At 36.5% G+C, this 19676-nt stretch overlaps 1 protein-coding gene and 3 non-coding genes across 4 annotated transcripts; all 4 read right to left on the reverse strand.

Moving 5' to 3' along the window:
* Positions 1 to 3807: 3807 nt before the first annotated feature.
* Positions 3808 to 3967, reverse strand: LOC112181093. The gene has a single exon (XR_002928698.1). It is a non-coding gene; the product is annotated as a U1 spliceosomal RNA (small nuclear RNA).
* A 1144-nt stretch (positions 3968 to 5111) lies between these two features.
* Positions 5112 to 5228, reverse strand: LOC112181057. Its single transcript, XR_002928667.1, has one exon. It is a non-coding gene; the product is annotated as a U5 spliceosomal RNA (small nuclear RNA).
* A 9753-nt stretch (positions 5229 to 14981) lies between these two features.
* Positions 14982 to 15176, reverse strand: LOC112181023. Its single transcript, XR_002928636.1, has one exon. It is a non-coding gene; the product is annotated as a U2 spliceosomal RNA (small nuclear RNA).
* Positions 15177 to 17516: 2340 nt separating this feature from the next.
* On the reverse strand, positions 17517 to 19593 carry LOC112175578 (bifunctional epoxide hydrolase 2). Its single transcript, XM_024313266.2, has 5 exons — positions 19458 to 19593; positions 19133 to 19347; positions 18386 to 18556; positions 18028 to 18263; positions 17517 to 17859 (listed from the first exon to the last, which is right to left on the reverse strand). Exons 1-5 carry the CDS (start codon positions 19525 to 19527, stop codon positions 17610 to 17612), a joined length of 942 nt encoding a protein of 313 aa, XP_024169034.1. The 5' UTR covers positions 19528 to 19593; the 3' UTR covers positions 17517 to 17609.
* Between the last annotated feature and the right edge of the window lie 83 nt (positions 19594 to 19676).

The following is a 19676-nucleotide window of genomic DNA, read 5'->3' on the forward strand; positions in this document are numbered from 1 at the left end:
TTGTTGCCACAATAAAGCAACTCAATCTCATGATTGTTGAAAGGCTGGTCTTGGTTGAATGTTTTTAAAATCTCAACAATTGAAAACTTATTTTTGTTGCTAAGGATGCCAATTACCACGCTTGCAATTTGGGGACATGTATAACCTACTAACCACATCTTTTTTGTGATCTAGTGTTAAATACTTGAAGAGTTACAACTTTAGGATTTTAATTTCCACTAATATCATGTATCAAATATTTCTTAATGATGCATGTTGTCTTTGCCTTTTAGTTGTCGTGCAAGTTTTAAGTCTGTAGTTGAGTCGAGGTTTTTTCTGTCAGTAAGTCATTTTGGAGTTCTAGTGTGAAGTCCAGTGGCCATTTCTGTGTAAGACATGTTGCCCAAAACTCATTGTAACCAATTCATAATTAATGAAGTTTCTTCTTGATAAAAAAAAAAAAGATTTCTTAATGATGTTATTCTTTATGAAAGTAAAAGAAAGAGACCTTTTAAAGACACAGTATTACATAGTACATACTACATGAAACAATATTATAACAACTTAACAAGAAGATCATGAACAGAAGTTTTCCATGATATTGGTATCGAAACCGGACCGTTTTGCATTTTTGGACATTCTAAACCAATTTCATCGAAATGAATTATTAATCAGAAACAAACTACAAAAAGTCATGCATGTTCATTTACTTTTTGTGATTGATGAATCCCACATCTCATCAACAAACTTTTCAGAGACCCACTGAAATAAGCATCTCTTCTTTTGACAGAAATACCAGTTCAGATAAAAGGCTTTTGAATGTTTCAGTGGTAGTCAATCTTTATCAGCAATAGGTTTGGTTCACTTCTTAACATAAACCAAATGGAAATATATATGCATTCCGGCCAACTCCATCGATAGGATGCCAAATCAATTTCAACAGTAGCTAAATATTAATCCAAAATTTTGTAAAGTCCACACAGACACAAACAGAACCCAAATGTATATTAGCATCAGGTTATTATTGTCTCTTTACTAAGGAAAATATGTTGATAGATTGGCTAATGCATTAGAAACTCTTCAGATCAAATTTCAGAGCAAAGCTGCATTGTATAAGGCATTGATCCTAGGTACCAACGTTCAGTTATCAGAGAAGGTATTCTGCATTAACCATACTGGTATCAGGAACTAAGGGTTCCATATATATTAACTATGAAGACATGGATTTTAGGCATAATCGGCACTTGGGCAGGCAACATACCTTGTGTGCAGGATTGTAGTAATTCTCATGCTTGTTCAATTGTCCTGGTCTGCAAATTCATAAAAAACAATACCATTAACATAGCCTATAGTCTATGAAACCAACATATATAACAGAAAAAAATTAAGAATTCAATGTGAAATATTGATGAGTATATTCGATAGTATTGAGTTCTACTCATGAGTTGTTAATGAACATTGTGACGGAAGCCCCAACATGAAATAAAAAAAATAAAAAAAATTCACATAATACATCTTGGCTGGCCATGTTATTCCATAACTTTCTTGAACTTCCATGCAGGCCCCTGAGAGATTTCTTAAGACAAGGAACAGAAGTTCAAGAAAGCCTGTGGAAAAGCATGACCTGAACAAGCTAGTGAGGGATAAACCGAAGTTCTAATTGCAAGTAAGTCAAGAACCAACTAAGCTAGCTCTATTATATTCAGAAATATCATTAAGAGGCCTTGGTTTGTAGATAGGGTCTTTATTAAGTGTACTAGACCACTATAGCAGAGAAAATATTTATGTACTGTACATGTTTCTTAATCAAGGGTAAGAAATAAAAGAAATTATTTAGCATATTCGTGGTGTGAATTTCCAGAAAGGGCAAATGTGCAGGTTGGTGAACGAGAACTATGTCTGACAACTAACAGTGCATGAGTAACTAACTTTCATACTGTATTCTGCATCAATCGGAGAAAAGGATAATCAATGCTAAGTTAAGGTTTTAAAGTCAGAAGGATGTTGAGTGAAAATGTAATGGAATCAGAACAACAATTATTCTTGTGTTGAAGAGAAAGACAATTTTTTTTTTTTTTTGGTCAAAGAAGGATAGTGTGTTTTGGTAATGAGGAATTTAACAAAGCACCCGATTCTTCTTTGTAATTGATAGTTTAGCTATTAGCTGATTGTTTATTTTGATTCTTATATTCTTTACCAGATCAAAATCCTCACTAGCTGTCTAATTAGTTCACAACAGCTGCATATATAATGATCTTTCTAGAAACCATAATATGCAAAAGCAGTGAGCAGATATAACAAGTTTGTCATGAACTCATAACGATCAAAATTTTGGAATTAGATTTGTAGGGCTTTATCCAAACGGGAGCGTGCCCTTCCAAATTCTCAAGGGTCCTAGGCTTAAAGTTAAAGCCAAGGCCGTTGAGGGGTAACCAGCAGTAGACGCACCTCGATCAGGACCTCATTATTACTTAGCTGTCATTTTCCCTAAGCAAAAGACAACTATTTGAAGCCTTGGAGCATGATAAACATAGCCAACCAACTGTACCCCGGCTACGGTTGTGACATTTCCTTGTAGAGGACCACGCAAGGACCAAGAGTCAGTTTGCTCATCTGGCTGGTCAGAATTATATATAATACATACAAGATAGTGATGTTAGAGAAGCAATCATCCAAGATCTGCATAGAAATAGGACAATTTGAACATTGATATGCTACCTGCAATGGCAACAGTATGTTGTACGTACTATAAACTCATTATATACAAGTCATCCATTACAGCAATAATGTATTAATGCTAGCTACAAAAAGAATAAAAGACCTTGATATACTTAATTACTACCTGCATTGGCAACAACGTACCGTACTAGAAGTCTAAAGCTCATTATATATTTAACCAATATCTACATTGAAATAAATAGCATTAAACATCATTCGTTCAAAAATTTCTAGACAACCAAGATAGTGATGCTAGAGAAGCAATTGCCCAAGATCTGCACAGAAATAGGACAATTTGAACATTGATATGCTACCTGCAATGGCAACGGTATGCTGTACGTTCTATAAACTCATTATAAATAAGTCATCCATGTGCAGCAATAATGCATTAATGCTAGCTACAAAAAGAATAAAAGACCTTGATATACTTACTAACTGCATTGGCAACAACATACTGTACTAAAAGTCTATAACTGATCATTATATATCTAACCAATATCTACATTGAAATAAATAGCGCATTAGACATCATCCGTTCAAAAATTTCCAGGCAACCAAAAAGTACCAATAAACCATGTCTTCTACTATTTCCTTCAACTCTTTCTTGTGGTCTCAACTGAACCTTTTGGTCTAGGTAATGATCCAAGTAAAGTGCTAGGCTAAAAGCCTGACAAAAATGAATGGGAGAGGATCCTCTCCCAAAATGAATACATGTCAAGTTTACCTACTAGAGCAAAGTTGCTCCATAACTGAGATTAGATGTCAAAGCTTTCATTCATCCACTCCTTTCACACCACTTTGACTATAAAATTGAGTGTTATTATGAAATATACGAGTATGCAATGAAATTCTATGGAATTATCAAATTTAGTAGACGGCCCCACAACCGGAAGTGCAAAAAGAACAAATAGAATATGCGAAAGAAAGAAGAGCAACAAGGTTTCAGACTATCAACAAAACAAGGTTGAGTGCAGATTGATAATGCTTTTGAGAAAGGAATCTGTCACCAAGACAAATTTTGAACCCATAGGAACTTGTATTTGATATCGGTACTGAAAACTTCTTCTTTTTTTTTGGTCGTGCGGTACTGAAAACTTTGAAACATGTATTGTGGGGGCTGCGCGAACGCAAACCCCCTTGCAACAAATTATGACGTAGGCTCTCCCTCTTGGGGAGACCTTAAGCAAGCACCCCTCCGAAGTGCAATGGAGGTCACTAGCCCAGGCCATGAGTCTTCTTGATCGCCCATTGACCCCGTCCAGGTAAGTATGTTACAAAGCTGCTGCCCCACCTAATTTATACTCTTCACTCATGTTTTTTGGTTTGTTTTTTCGATGTGGATATCTTGCAAGTCTTAAAACTAACAGTCATTGACACTTCTATAACACATTAATATATACAAGCATGTATCATCTTCTCAGTTCCAGTCTGTAACAAAAACTAGCTAGGACTTGTCTTGACAGGTTTAGCCCGTTTAAGCTGCTGCTAGTTACGAAATGCTTGTACATAGATTTTTCTGTACATAGGTGCACAATCCACACGTACTGCACATGAGCACAGGTTCGATTACTATAACCAACTCATGTTTGGCTAGGACAATACACCTTCGATCTGCAACAAAGCTGGACTCAAAAGCTCTCAATAATTAAAGCTTCAATATGCATTTACGTTCATTGATTTAAGATGCAATTTTTCCTACACTGATTTCAACTGGGAAGCTTGCCAAAATTCTCATTTTATCACGTTTGGCGTGCAAGGAATAAACTTATTTTAAAGCAAGTCACCATGCATCCTACTCAAGCAAGTCCTGCAGCTCTACTACTTTCCAATCTTTGCATATTAATTCTCCCAAGCTTCCCTAAAGCGTGTTTCAAGCAAGCTGATCAGATGGCATTCTCAAGATAAGACTTTTAAACTTAATTGATCATCAAGCCTCTGCTGGTTTTGTTCTTCATGATCACCAAGGAAATCTGATTCTAACCTTTGCGTCATTCCTCTGTCCTTGTTGATGAAGCCTTGGCCCTTAGAGAAGGTTTAAGACAACCCTCTATTGCTGGTCGTTCTCATATTTCAGAAGGAGACTCCAAGATTTTTATAAACATCTCAAATCTCAAATGTAATCCCAATGGTTATGGAGAATCGCTCAAGTCACTTTTAGACATCCAGACTCCAAAGGCTAGACAACTACTGCTCTCAAAGTTTTTTCAAACATATTATTAGTTACTGTGTTTGACATAGAAGCCCCTTTGGGACTGTGTTTGAGATAGAAGCCCCTTTGGGTGCTGCTAAGATGTGATTGCCGGTCAAAATTCTTCTTTATTTTCTATTAAGAAACGAAAACCATACCCTTATTTTTTTCTTCAGTTAATGATATGCATCATAGAAAGACAAATCTTGTTAACTAAATTCTGAGGGGCACCCACAGAGGTGCTCCCTTCCAAAAATAGGCGTATGCCACTTGAAGCGCCGCGCACACGGTATTCTTTAGTAAAAGGCGAAAGAATAGTTCGCTTTGTGCTCAACGCATGGCTCCGTGAGTTTTACAATTGCTGAGCTGCTTTGTTATATAACTCTCACACTAGACATACACTGCTCTTCTATGATGTGGGACTTGTAGCATCTATCATTAATATTAATCATAGTTTAAGTATGACAGTGACATGCATTGTCATTGGCATTTCAGAACCTTCCTTTGAGATGGATAAAAATAATAAATGCACCTACTCCATTCCTTGGAGGAAATCTAAAGAAGGAAAAGAAACCGAGCAAAAGCACTGTACATCTTGCCAATCCCACATATTTTCCTCTCAAAGTTCCAACGCTACTACCAAGCAAAAAGTATCGCTCATCGGAGAGACTAGCTTCACCTCACCAATTCACTGCATAGTGTTTGGACAATCATGTCTAGAATATTATTTTGGGCTCTAATAGAGAGCCACAGAGGCTTAAAAGGAAGCTTAATAGTGAGTATGATTCATCATTCATGCTAACCGTAAAAATTTAGCTTACTAGCACTTTCAACTAATAGAGAAGTTAGAATTCCAAACCACAGACAGACGCTGCCAATAAAAAATGAAGCCGCATGTCTGACGTTTTTTTTTTTCCGACCTTGAAAGTAATGTCAAGAAGCTGCATTTTCTGTGGAGGGACTGCAGAGCTGCACGGAGATGTCAATGCAGACTTGAAGTTGCAAGTGACATTCATATTCTTCATGTAAATGTTGCTTGGCTTCAGTGGAGAGGGCTGAAAAGAACAAACAAGAAAAACATCATTAGAATTTAGGGAGCCAATAAAAAGTAAATTTGCAACCGTTAGTGTTGCTACTTACCTTTCTGTAGTGCAAGTACAGCAGATTGTTATGGGGTTTTGTAGCTTCTGCAATGAAAATACAGTCATCACAGCTTCGACGAGCTAATATTGATGTGTTAGCTAGACAGACTAAACTGGATGCCTGCCTTCAATGTTGAGATTCAAATGCTTTTGATCTGTCAATTGTCTGTAGTTGACTATCTAAGAGAAAACTAGAAATCAAGACCTGTACCTTCCTCGCATGAGCCACCTAAGAGCTAAGAGAGAGGCTATGTACATAGAGCAGCAAACAACACATGATCAGAACCCAAGTTTTAACTTGCTGCTGTTTGCCTGCGTTTGTTTGATACAAACTGATTAGATCATGGAAGTCAGTATTGTATAAAAATTACCCCTTTATGGAGATGATGAATGAATTGTGCTTAGTTGCAGACTATGTTTACTGTTCTATTGAGCAGACTGATTAACCAGTATTTAGACATTCTCTTGGTTACATTTTATTCCAGATTACAAGCCAATTGTAGGCTGGATCATCTAGTACAGCTCCAGAAATATGTTGAACAACTGAGGTATCCTGGAGATAAGCCAAGAAGTGAGCAGAGGCCGGATCATCTAGTACAGCTCCAGAAAGATGTTGAACAACTGAGGTTCCCTGGAGATAAGTAGAAAACATGAATTTTAAGATAACAAACTAAAGAAATACAAATTAAATTTGAGAAGAAGACAAGGTAATCCATATAAATTTTCCACAACACCTAGCTGAGAGGAAAATATAACTTGTTCTCTGGTATTCAAATATACATGGTTTATAGACATCCCATTCACTACTTGTTTCCTAACACTCTCCCTTAATTCCCCCAGCTTGGAAGACAAGTAATGAGATTAATATTATTTACTTCTCTGCTGGTCGGAGGGCCGGCTGAGTAAAGGAAACAAAAACAAGTTGGATGCATAAATCTTTACCTCAGGAAGACCATATTTTGCATGCTTCCGCTTTTTATGTTCATCTGAAAGCTGCCTGACAGTCTGCTTAAGCTGCTCCAGGTCATTCTTGAACATTATTTGGTCCTGGTTTAGGAAAAAAATATCACTAGCATCACTTCAAAACAAAAGTATATTGACTTCGGATTTAAACAACCACAAATATGTCATATGTCAGGAATTAATGGTTAGGTCAAATTGTTAAGGAGTCAAATGAGCCAGAAGGTTCAGAAGGAAATACATAAATATAACCAGAAGTGTTAAATTCAACCTGAGAAAACTCTTCTTCAAGGGCATGGTCCCCGGCAGGATCACCAGAAGATCGTTTTACTAATACAAGCAGCAAGAATTATACATTAGGTTATCACGATTGTAAAAAATGAGAAATGAACAGTACATTAAGGGAAAAAGAGCAGTCTTCTTTTCTCTTTCACTACCTTGTTTTTCCTTGAACTGCCTAACAAGGTCATCCCTTTGCCTTTGAAGGTCGTCGCATTTCCTTTGAAGTTCCTCCTTTTCCTTTAAGCATGTCTCATACTTACTCTGTGTTAGAAACGATGGCAATAACCAATTCAGAAAAATAAAATAAAATTTTGTTTATAAGCATGCATGCTCTACATGCCTAAACCATAGTGATGAAGATACTAATAGATGATACTTTTTACTTTTCTGAAAAGCATAACTGAAAGAGGACTTATGAGAACAGATTGAAAATTGGCAGCTTATACATTCTCACATCACTTGGGATTGTTTATTTTAAAAGCAACCACGATCTATTCTAGAATAAAGAAAAATAACACCTTTTGGACTAGCAGTGTACAGAAACACAAATGAAAGCAAAGAGGATTATCAGTTTACATGAAATTCATGCAAGTCTTATAACAGCGAAATGTACCTGCAGCTGCTCATGTTCAGCCTTTGTGCGATTGTGATCTTCAACATCTATATTTCTATACCTCTCAAGTAACTTCAAGAAAGAGAATACATCAAAATAAGGAAGACAAATGCATGTACACAGAAGAAGAATCCAACAACACGCTCTATAATGAAGAGGGAAAAAAAAAAATTACAGGCCCCATAATTCAAGTGGTATCAAGGTCAACATGAGGGTCTCTCCCAGACATAAAGTCAATTGGTCCTTAACAGATCACCCACTGCATCAGTGCGTTAAAAACTCAAGCCGAAATTTCAATAATAAAGGACAATAAATTAGAACAAAGGGATAGAACCAACGACCTCAAGGTGCCAATAGGTAATTAGAAAAAACTACAGATACATCATTTGATTTCAGCCATAAATTGCAGTCACAGCTGGTCTTTTTCTTACAGTCACTGGTTGTTGGATCATTTATCAATGGTAAAGCATAAATGAATATGTGATAAAGTACAGCATAAGTGGAATTAAATGAAGAAAAAGAACTTAGTTGTGATTGCAATTGTAGTTTTTCCTGTTTCAATTAGGAAATCTCTAACTCTGACTGTTAAGTGGAAACGATAAGAAACTCAGACAATACCTATTGATCGGACGAATATTTTCTATGTTTTTAGTACATTTCTCTCTACATTTTGCTTAGTTATTTCCTTAACAATATCATTTCTAACTTAGTTTTGTGTTTTTAGGTAGAAATGAGCTTCAAATGCAAGAGATGAGCTAAGAAGAGCTGGAAATGATGGAAATGAAGACAAGGAGGAAATGAGGAGCAGAAATGCGAAAGAAATGGAGAAATGAAGTTTTCCCAGTTCTACCAGGAAAAGGAATCCCAGTTGAAGTAGGAATCCTAATGCAACTAGGAATGAGCTCGGAAAAATGATGTTCGGAAATGAAGAAATGACAGAGTCTCAGTTGGACTAGGAAACATGATCACACTAGGAGTCCTGCTAGGAGACCTGGTGAGACTAGGAGATGCTGTGTCTTGAAGATGACTCAAGATTGTTCTAGAATAATGAAGGAATTTCGGCAATGTGAAGAATACTTTCGAATTGGCCTATTTTGAAGAGTTTGGCCTGAAGTTTGAAGCATGTGACTTGCACATGAGTTTCTAGATCCTTCTTGATGTTTTTGCCGTGAGAATTACAAAGAAGTATAAAAGATTTTCAGCAATATCTTTTTGGGATTATTTTGGATTTTCTTGAGATTTTATGAGAGAAAATAGAGGAATGAGTATTGATTTATGACTCTACATACAAAGAAGGCCGAATTCAAGTCTACATACATGGAAGATTTCGGCCAAAGAAAGGTTACTTGCCCTCTACTTCATATGCTATTTTTCTATTGGTCGAAGTGATGCAATTCAAGAGAAATTCAAGGGAGTTTGTGAAGATATTCTATACACCACAAAATTCAGAATCAAAAGCCACAACACTCCCCTTTCTCTTCCAAGTTTAGGCAACTTTAAGAAATCCAAAGTTCAAGGCCGTGAAGCTTCCATTCATCCATTCAAGCATCTTTGCCATAGCTCTCATCCATTCCACCACCTTTTGAAGCTTCTTGCGTCCTTGAAGATCAAATTAAAAGTGTAACCATGGAACCTTACTTTTGTTTTTGGTTTTGCTATGTAAACTATTTCGGGTTTTATATAAAATTGCGATTTGGTTTCTTGTTATGCGATTTCTATGGTTGATGAAAGATTGAATTTAGTTATGTGATTTTCGAATACTATGAAGCATGTTTTAGGTTTTCAAAAAGAAAATTGCGATTTCATTATATGCTTGCATGATTGTTAATTTCGAGCTTCAATCCCAATTGTTATGTGTTAATTGATCTTTGGATGCATACTTAGGTTGATGAATATGTAATTGAATCCATATTAAGGTGTTAGCGTTCTAGGTTTTAATAATTTCGGTGGAAAACCTATAAATACTTAAATAAATTAACAATGAGTTTTGCATGCTTGATTAGCGTTCTAACTTGTGTTCTTGACTTGAATTGATCAAACTTCCATGATTCTTAATGCGTTATGAGTGTTTTTGTTAGTGATTAGCTACCACTAGTGATTGCATGATTAATAGGGTTAGCTATGGTGCGTTCATCTAGTTATTTTAATTAAGGGAAGTAAAAAGAACTTTGTATGCGTTCATCTTGTTCTTGATCGATTCTATGCTTAAACATATTTTGATTTGTGATTTGATGTTTGAAACCTTGTCAACATGTTAATAGTAGTTAATTACATATTAATTTCGTTCCTTTCATATAAATTCTATCTTGATTCTTGGTTTTGATGTGTCACATATGTATATAAATACTTAGTTGTTAAATTAGAAAATAAATCTTAAATCCCTCTCTTATATTTTCGTAAATAATGTATACATATATTCTTTAATTTTTTTTTGCTGACGTTTTATTTTTCAGGAATTTATTAGGCCCTAATCTCCGGTTGAGAACGATCCCTACTTATTCTTACTACATTGATAGGGTTTTAAATTGATACACTAATTTGTGTACATCACCTATATATATGCCTACAATTCTGAATAGTGAGTGGTGAGTCCAATGTATGTTTGTGTGACAAAAAGAGTGATAACAGAAGGGAAAAATAACACACCATCTTTTTTTTATTGTTGAATACAACTTACCATAACTTCTAAACCAGCGTCACCAACAGGTTGGGGTTGTTGGATATGAGCAAGATCCAGACCATCATGTGGTTCCTCTTCATTGGGATGAGGATTCCACCAAGAGGAGGATGAGGAGGTAATTCATTTTCTATTGGCTGTGGAATTGGCAGAAGAGGAGGATGAGAAGGATTATCATTTTGTACTGGCTGGGGAATCGGAGCATCCGGGGGCGTAAAATAAATTTTGCAAAGCACATGTCGTTGTACCATGCCTGGTTTTCTTGGAGTGAAAACAACCGGCTCCACCTCATACTCAACCAACCGCTACAATGTTGGAGAAGAATTTGATCGTTGGGTATTACCAGTGTGGTACCTAAACATTTTCTTCCACCCCACTGTTGCGTAATTCTGATTTCTAATGGCTTTTCTATGACTTGCCCGAAACCACCAACCGAATCTCAGGATCTGACTCACTGGAGATACTGCAATAACTGAACGCTGCGGTTGATCACCTTTTCGATAAAAGCGTCTTACGGATGTGTAGATGTAAAACGGTATCTCCGGATGATTTGGTCGGCCGAACATTGCGTGCAACTGCTGCGGGGAACGACCATGAAAAACATCATATGAAATACTCCGCACCAACATAGAAGGTTGGTTAGCCCCTATAACCAACCAGCGTAGAAAATATGTAACTAAATAACGATCAGGTAGGGGGTAATCGATACTGTAATCTGATCATATCGAGAAGAGCAAGACGGTTCTCCTGTCGAAACAAATATGGCTGGACAGGTTCCAAGACAGGATCCGGGACAAGTTCCGGGGCAGCATTCGCCATAGTCGGAGAAATCAGGACAAAGCCAAATTACTGAAAACGAAGAACAGGAAATGATTGGTTAAACTTGTCATTGGCAGACTAAAGCATTGCAAATTTCACTGTTGATAATACTCCTAGAACATGGTTTCAAACCGGAACATGGTGCATCAACTATATAGACTATCCCTTACTTTGAGAGCAGGTTGACTAACTCAAAAGTGAGTTTTCAAAATTAACCTTGTTGACAATTGTTAGTATATAGCAAGTATGGATCGTTCTATTTGGGAATTGAGGTTGCTCCTATCATTTAAACGTCAAAGAAAATAATATTAATCACAAGTATACAATATTTACGAAAATTACAAAGAATTTAGAAGGGGTTTCTAAAATTGTTTATTTACTAACTAATTACATTGACCAATCAACCAAGAATCAAGATATAATGGAAGGATGAGATCCATTGACGAAGTTAACAACCTTTAACTCAAATTCAAGACTAAAATTCATAATTTTCGAATCAAAATATCAACTTGAACGAAATCAATCAGGAACAAACCATGAACGCATGCATAAGTTCTCATTACTTTCCTTAGTTAAATTAACTAGATGAACGCACCATAGTTAAACCTATTAATCATGCAAAGTAAGTGAGTGATCAATTCATCAACAATACACAATTAACGCAAGAAGTACTTTGAAAGTTTGATTGATTTAAGAAAAACACACAAGTTAGAACGCTAATCGAGCATGCAATTCTCTTTGTTGATTTACCTAAGTAATTATAGGTTTTTCACTTTAATTAACAAGACCTAGAACGCTAGCATCTTATTATGGATTCAATCATGCAATTCGAAACCTAAAGTGGCCACGAAAGAAATCGAAAACATGATAGGTGGGATTGAAGAACAAAACCAACAAACATTCAAGAACATATAAAGATTTCGAAAACTACAAATCTGAAAATCCTAAAACGAATTCATGCTTCAAGGCTATTGGAAACTAAACATCAAAACATATACTTTAATCTAACATAAAATTGCAACATCCAAGAAAACCAAAAACAAAGAACGCTAAAGAATTTGATTTTTAAGTTACAAGATAAAGAAAACCGAAAACAAGGATTAAGGTCCATGGTTACACTTTTAAAAGAGCTTCAAGAACGCAAGAAGATCTTCAAAGGTGGTAGAGGACAATGAGGCTCACGGCAAGGATGGATGAATGCAGGATGAACTTGCTTCACAGCTTCCAAATCTTGAACACTTGGAGAGGCTGAAACTTTGAGAGAGTAAAGGGGAGGAATTGCGATTTTGATTCAGGGTTTCATGATAATTTTGCACGGAAAACATCCCTCGTTTATATAGTGGACGGCCTAGGGTAGAGTTTCCTAGGAATTCTCCCTTTGATTGTGACATCATTCAACCAATAAGAAAATACCGTTTGAATTTGAGAACAAGTCACCTTAGTCTTGGCCTAATTCTCCATGTATTCAGACCATATTTTGGCTTCCTTACATGTAGAGTCATAATTCAATACTTAATCCTCTATTTTCTCTCCAAAAATTCCAAAGAAATCCGAAAATAATCCCCTAATATATTTGCCGAAATCTTCTTGATATTCTTTGTATTTCTCATGGCAAAAGCAATTAGAATTGGATTAGAACTCCTCAAGACGTCATGGAAGGATCTAGAGACTCATGTGCAAGTCACATGCTTCAATCTTTAGGCTAGACTTCTCAATTGGACAATTTCAAAGCCAATTCCTTTGTTGCCGAAATTCCTTGTGCATTCTAGAACATTCTTGAACTATCTTGAGTCATCTTGAAGCCACAACATCTCCTAGCCTCACCAGGTCTCCTAGCATCATCAGGACTCCTAGTGTGATTAGGTTTCCTAGTCCAACTGGGACTCTGTCATTTCTTCAACATCATTTTTCCGAGCTCACTCCTAGTTGCATTAGGATTTCTACTTCAACTGGGATTCCTTTTCCTAGTAAGATTAGGAAAGCTTCATTTCTCCATTTCTTTCCCATTTCTGCGTCTCCTTTCCTCCTTGCCTTCATTTCTTTCATTTCCAGCTCTTCTTAGCTCATTTCCTGCGTTTGGAGCTCAAATGTACCTAATTACAACAAAGTAAGTTAGAAATGATATTGTTAAGAGAATAGCTAAGTAAAATGTAGAGAAAATTACGTTAAAAACATAAAAAATATTAGCTCGATCACACCCCCACACTTAGCTTTTTGCTAGTCCCTTAGCAAAATCAAAACAACTTAAGATTCACAACAACACAAAGACATAGAACACACGAAACACTAAGTGTAGAAAACCTAAAACCAACGAAAATAAACAAAGTGCAAGACCTCAACGTTTGACAAACACAAATGACTCTAACGCCCTTCAACATTTTGTCTCCGCAATCTCATACTTTCAAGGCACCAAGAATAACACTTAACCAACAATCACATCTTCAAGATATTCAAAAACTAATTACAAAATATAATCCACATATAAGCATGTAAGACTTGGGAGTAACAATGGTGATGGTTGGGCTCAACATGTATCAAACAAGTATGATTCACCTCACATAGGATATAGCACTCTTTCTTCTCTCAGAATTCAAGGTTCATGCTTAAAAGCTTTTTTATTCACTCAAGTATATGCGGCAGATTTAGCAAAGATATCACATATGTATAAAACAAAAGCACATGTATAATAATTTTTCTAAAGATCTCATGAAGGATATCAATTACATGCACGAATGAATCCAAGCCATAAGTTCAACAGTCATAACTCATCTTCACAGATCGAAGGCTACCCCATCTTAAGGATAAAAAAGGTCTTAAAAAAAGGTTGTAATGGGGCCAAGGTTTAAGGTAAAAAGAAACGAAAGGATAGGGAAATCACAAAAGTATTCTAAAAACAAAGTAGAGCACTGTTGATGTAGAGAGACAAGAAAAACAAGAAATGTTGCTTGGCTTCAGTGGAGAGGGCTGAAAAGAACAAACAAGAGAAACATCATTAGAATTTAGGAAGCCAATTAAAAGTAAATTTGCAACCGTTAGTGTTGCTACTTACCTTTCTGTAGTGCAAGTACAGCAGATTGTTATGGGGTTTTGTAGCATACAGTCATCACAGCTTCAACGAGCTAATATTGATGTGTTAGCTAGACAGACTAAACCGGATGCCTGCCTTCAATATTGAGATTCAAATGCTTTCGATCTGTCAATTGTCCGTAGTTGACTATCTAAGAGAAAACTAGAAATCAAGACATGTACCTTCCTCGCATGAGCCACCTAAGAGCTAAGAGAGAGGCTATGTACATAGAGCAGCAAACAACACATGATCAGAACCCAAGTTTTAACTTGCTGCTGTTTGCCTGCGTTTGTTTGATACAAACTGATTAGATCATGGAAGTCGGTATTGTATGAAAATTTACCCCTTTATGGAGATAATGAATTGTGCTTAGTTGCAGACTATATTTTTTGTCTATTGAGCAAACTGCTTAACCAGTATTTAGAGTTTCTCTTGGTTACATTTTACTGCAGATTACAATCCAATTGTACACTGTTAACATTGTTAAAATTTAGAAGGCTACTGTTAGTCTGTTATGAAAACTTTGATTTGTTTTGGTAGGGTGCGCCAAACCTTGTAGTAGTGCAAGACAAGGATGACACGTGTGAGCCCCAGTAGCAAGCTACTGTGATAGACTCACCCCTTAAAAAAATTAATTTAATATCGTGTGGACCATTGGTCCACGTATCAGATATTAAACTGATAAGAACAGATACTACACTTGATCTTAGCCAAAAGGCCGAGAAAGGTATGCTTATTTGAATATCGTGCCTTGTTTTTTATAGTCTCATGAGCTTCCGTACTTGGTCACGTAAGTGATGTGGGAGAACTACGACAATTAGCAGAGAGCTGCAAAGCTAGGTGTTAAAAGACTCCTCACCTATGAGTCAACCGCTCTTATCAACACAATCGACCGACCTTAGGATTAAATGGTATTCTACACCATGTTAGCATCGTGTTCAAGAGAGATCCAAGGCTCCCATCTGCAAGAACAACTAGAAAGAAGAAGATATATTTGTGACACTAAGAAGTGAGATGCCCACAGACACGAAGTGAGAAGCAACCTAGCTTCTCTTGTTATAATTAGAAGGTAACATACACATGGAATGACTCTTTCCTTCTCTTGTTATAATCAAGACCTGCAGCCTCTTAACCTATGAAATCAATGTTCAAACACCTAAGTAAATTGGAGACAGTAACCAAAAAGAGGGCAAAACCCTTGCTATCAAAGATAGAAAAAATAGGAAGTTCATATTTGTATATGTATTGCCATACAGTAACTTAGATAACAACTAAATCTACATATATCCAGATTTATTCACACAGTATTATGCAACTCCTACAACTCACGCGTTAATAGGTTTATAACATCACCCTTAATATGACACATGCTTGCTACATATTCAGTTGAGCTAACTAATTCCTCCTTATCTAGATCTACCTCGAGGGGATTTCGCCTTACCTGAATTTCTCTGTCCACCAATTTTTTTACTTGAACTCGATTCCGCCTTACCAAAATCTATCTCAAGGGGATTAAATCCCCTCGAGGAATTTCTCAAATAGATTGGGTCACCTCTCTCTCGGAGTCTCGGCTCATTTCTTGACTTGAACCCGATTCTGCCTTACTTAGATCCACTCTGACTGGATTCATCCTGGAGGGAATTTCTTGGATAAGTCGGACTGCTTCTCCTCCACCTCATTTCTTGATTAGGAACTCTTTATTTCACATTTCTTGATTAAGAATCCATTCCAATATTTTACACATGGAGCCAGAAAAAAGTGAATAGAGGTGAATGGGAGACTTAAAGATGGAGCTCCTCAGCAAAAGGTGAGATTAGCTAATGCAGTGTGACTTAAGATTGAGATAAATAAAGACTTACCCAGCCAGCTCAAATTTGAGTCTGTTCCCCATCCGAGCTAATCTTGAGCTTAAAAAAACGACTCAAGCAGAGAGTTTAAGCTTCAAATTTTAAAAAGTAAAAAAAAAAACAAAAACAAAACAAAAATGTTGAGGTTTATTTATTTATTTTTATAGTTTGATTCACTGAGAAGCTAATTTTCATTTTAATGTTAGTTGAGGATATATTTGCATCATTGCATGCGCACACCAAAGTTCCCTGTACATAATGGTGTTCATTGATATTCTCTGTACATAATGGTGTTTAAATTTTGGCCTCTTTATTGGAAGATTAGTAAGAAAAAGCTCTGTTATGTTGACTTTCGACGTCTCATAAAGATGAAGCTCTACAGTTAGGACTTGGCTGGACTCAAGTATTATGTTTTAATCTTGTGATTTGGTATTTAACGCTCTGGATACTTTTACAATGTGAATTCTGTAACAGACTGCTTCAAGGCTATTAGGTCACTCTGGTTTCCCATATTAGTATATTATGAGCACTACAAGTCTTGTTATCTTATTATCTATACAAAAACCTGTATTACAAGATCCTGTATTGATGAGAAAGGAAAAGGAATTTCCCTGATGAAGTGATGATGATATCTGATACATAGAACCATGAAGATGCATAATGGACGATAGATCGAGGATGCTGGTACCATAAAAGCATTCCTAGCAACTCCAACAGCTTCCCTATAATTTTTGTATTATAGAGAAGCAAAAGTCAAACCTTTGGCCTATTTTTCTTCTCTAACTCCAACAGATTCCCTAGTTTACAGTAATCTATAAAATCTCCATATTCTTCTTTAAAATTTTGGAGTTTGCTGTAAATATAGAGAATTTGGTTTTCTCTCTCCTCATTTTCCCTAAAATAGAGATAGTTATAGAGAATCTGTTGGAGCAAAAGAGGCTCATTTTTCCCTAAAGTAGAGAAAAATCAAAATATAGGGAGATACTAGCATCACATGTTTACTCACCAACCAATAGCAAGTGTTTGACACACGCAACGATGCATAATATAGGAAGGATACAGAAATTTCTCACAATCTATTTTCCCTATGTGAGCCACTTTGCCTAGACTTATTTCCAGGAACAATGCTCGAATACAGAAAAACGAAGTACATAAAATATATTTTCAGCAAATCAGACAAATATCACATCAACTAATAAGAAGGGAATTCAACTGTTTCTTAGTTTATTCCCAAATATGCAATGTGAGGCCCTGCATTTTTAGCATACCCCAGACACAACATTAAATTGGTCCTCAGGCACATAGAGCAACGTTGAATCAGATACCATGTTTGCTGAGGAAAGTGAGGATTAGCTCATTAATTTTCTCTGGAAGTTGTTCTTGCACAAAGTGACCCCCTTCTGCAATGAAGGTAATGTCCAAATCAGGCACAACATGTTTCATTACCCCAGATCGTATGTAGTCCTCAGTCCCGGGAAAATTTAAGAGGTAGTCTTTCTCACCCTGGATAAGCAGTGTTGGAGCTGAGACTTTTGGATCAGTATAACCACAATCCACTGTTAAACTCCTACATAAATGAAAACAGTTTCTAATACAGTTGAGTATGCTTATGGAAATATTGTTGAATTAAGAACATATGATACTTTGTGCTGTTTAAGGAGAAAGTGAAAATGGTTGCAAACTGGTGTGGGAGTAGTAAATGCCACAAGTTTGTTTCTTGTTATTAGTTACCTACCTATATGGAACTCTCAAAGGAAAACGGAATCCAGACTTCTCATACAGAGATGCATAGACTGAAAGATCTTCCTCTGAGAACCCTGGCGGTAGAGGAATAGCTGGATCAAACAAATCCATGATTTCTTGATCCTTAGCAGCTATTGGAACCTCACTTCTGGAGAAGAGAATGTAGATGTTCCTTACCACCGACTTGACATCAAAGCGGCCAAAATCTGCTTCCGCCCTCCCTGGCTCCTGTAATTATGTAACAACATTAGTAGCACATGCAATAATGTCATAGCTCATGTTTACAACTGATGCAGGCTACGGAAAAGCGTTGTCGATCATGAAAATGATCATATATACGTGATTTATACCTGCCACCTTGATATGTAGAATCCTTCAGGAAGAAGATGATTTTGGACAACAGTGGGACCTGGAAGCATGAAAGGGATGCCTAGTGATATAACACCAGCTACCCGCTCGGGATAGACAGCTGCTACAAGGTATTCAGTTATAGATCCAAAATCCTTTGCAACAAGGAAAGCCTAGTCATTTATCAGAGCTAGGTTAGAATGATGTATGAATATAATTAATTTCAAGTTCTTGTACCGAAAAGTACTTCAAAAATTACCGTATAAATGCATAGATGATGCACTCATAAAACTGCCACTAAATTTAGTTTCCAAACAGCATTATCAACAGTACAGAGTTATAGCTAGCAAGGAATGTTGTTTATCATGAGTGGGATATAACTGTTCCTATTGATTTGCACTTGCAGATCGATCGACTGTCTTGACTGATCACTGTAGAGTTTGTAATTAGGTATTGTAATTAATATTGTTAGCACTTCTCATTTAGCTTCTAGCACTCAATCTATAGGAAGATATAAGTTTCTCTTGGTTCTAAAAGACAGTTCTTTACTTCATTTGTTCAAAGACAACTGATTAACATAATGACAGCTTAAAGAGTTAATTAATCAAAGGAACTTTGCTTGGTGAATAACATTGTAGGATGAGACTCACACACATCAAGTGCTAGGGAATATGAATGACTAGGGCTCTCTGTAATCAAACTAAAACGCAAGGAAAATATATGTATGTAGTCGCACATATATTAATTACCTTGTCAATTGCCAAAGCATCCAAAACTCCAACAACCTCGTCAACGAGGTCCTTGAAAGTTGCCTTTTCAGGCTCAGCTGGCAGCTCAGAAAGTCCATATCCCCTGCAATCATAGGCAATTGCCCGATAGCCATTGTTGGCCATGGCAATCATTTGGTGCCTCCATGAGTACCATATTTCTGGAAATCCATGCAAGAAAACCACCACCTTTGGACCTGCATTTGGAATTAGTAAATACTTGTCATTACTTATAAATTATCACTTGTAATGAGTGGAAACACTCAAACAGCTGGGATATTTGGACGATGCATGTACATGTACTTACCACTTCCAATTTCAGCTACATGAAGCTTTAGTCCTCCTACCTCCACATACTTATGCTCAATCTTTTCCATGACAGATTAATAAAAAGACTCGAATTTTGTTTGATTGAGCTAGTGCGTAGAAGTGAAGCAAAGGAGATGGAATGCAGTAGAGCAATTGCTTCCTGGATTCAAACTGCTCGCCTCATTTTATAGAGCTTAACTGACAAATAATTTTGTCC

The sequence above is a fragment of the Rosa chinensis genome, chromosome 7 (assembly GCF_002994745.2).
Source record: "Rosa chinensis cultivar Old Blush chromosome 7, RchiOBHm-V2, whole genome shotgun sequence".
Taxonomy (NCBI): Eukaryota; Viridiplantae; Streptophyta; class Magnoliopsida; order Rosales; family Rosaceae; genus Rosa; species Rosa chinensis.

Coding starts and splice junctions, on each gene's coding strand:
- LOC112175578 (XM_024313266.2), bottom strand. CDS start 19,527: ATGGAAAAGATTGAGCATAAGTATGTGGAGGTAGGAGGACTAAAGCTT. Junction 18,557..19,132: donor ATGCTTTGGCAATTGACAAG/GTAATTAATATA, acceptor ATAAATGACTAG/GCTTTCCTTGTTGCAAAGGA. Junction 17,860..18,027: donor CCTTTGAGAGTTCCATATAG/GTAGGTAACTAA, acceptor TCATTTATGTAG/GAGTTTAACAGTGGATTGTG.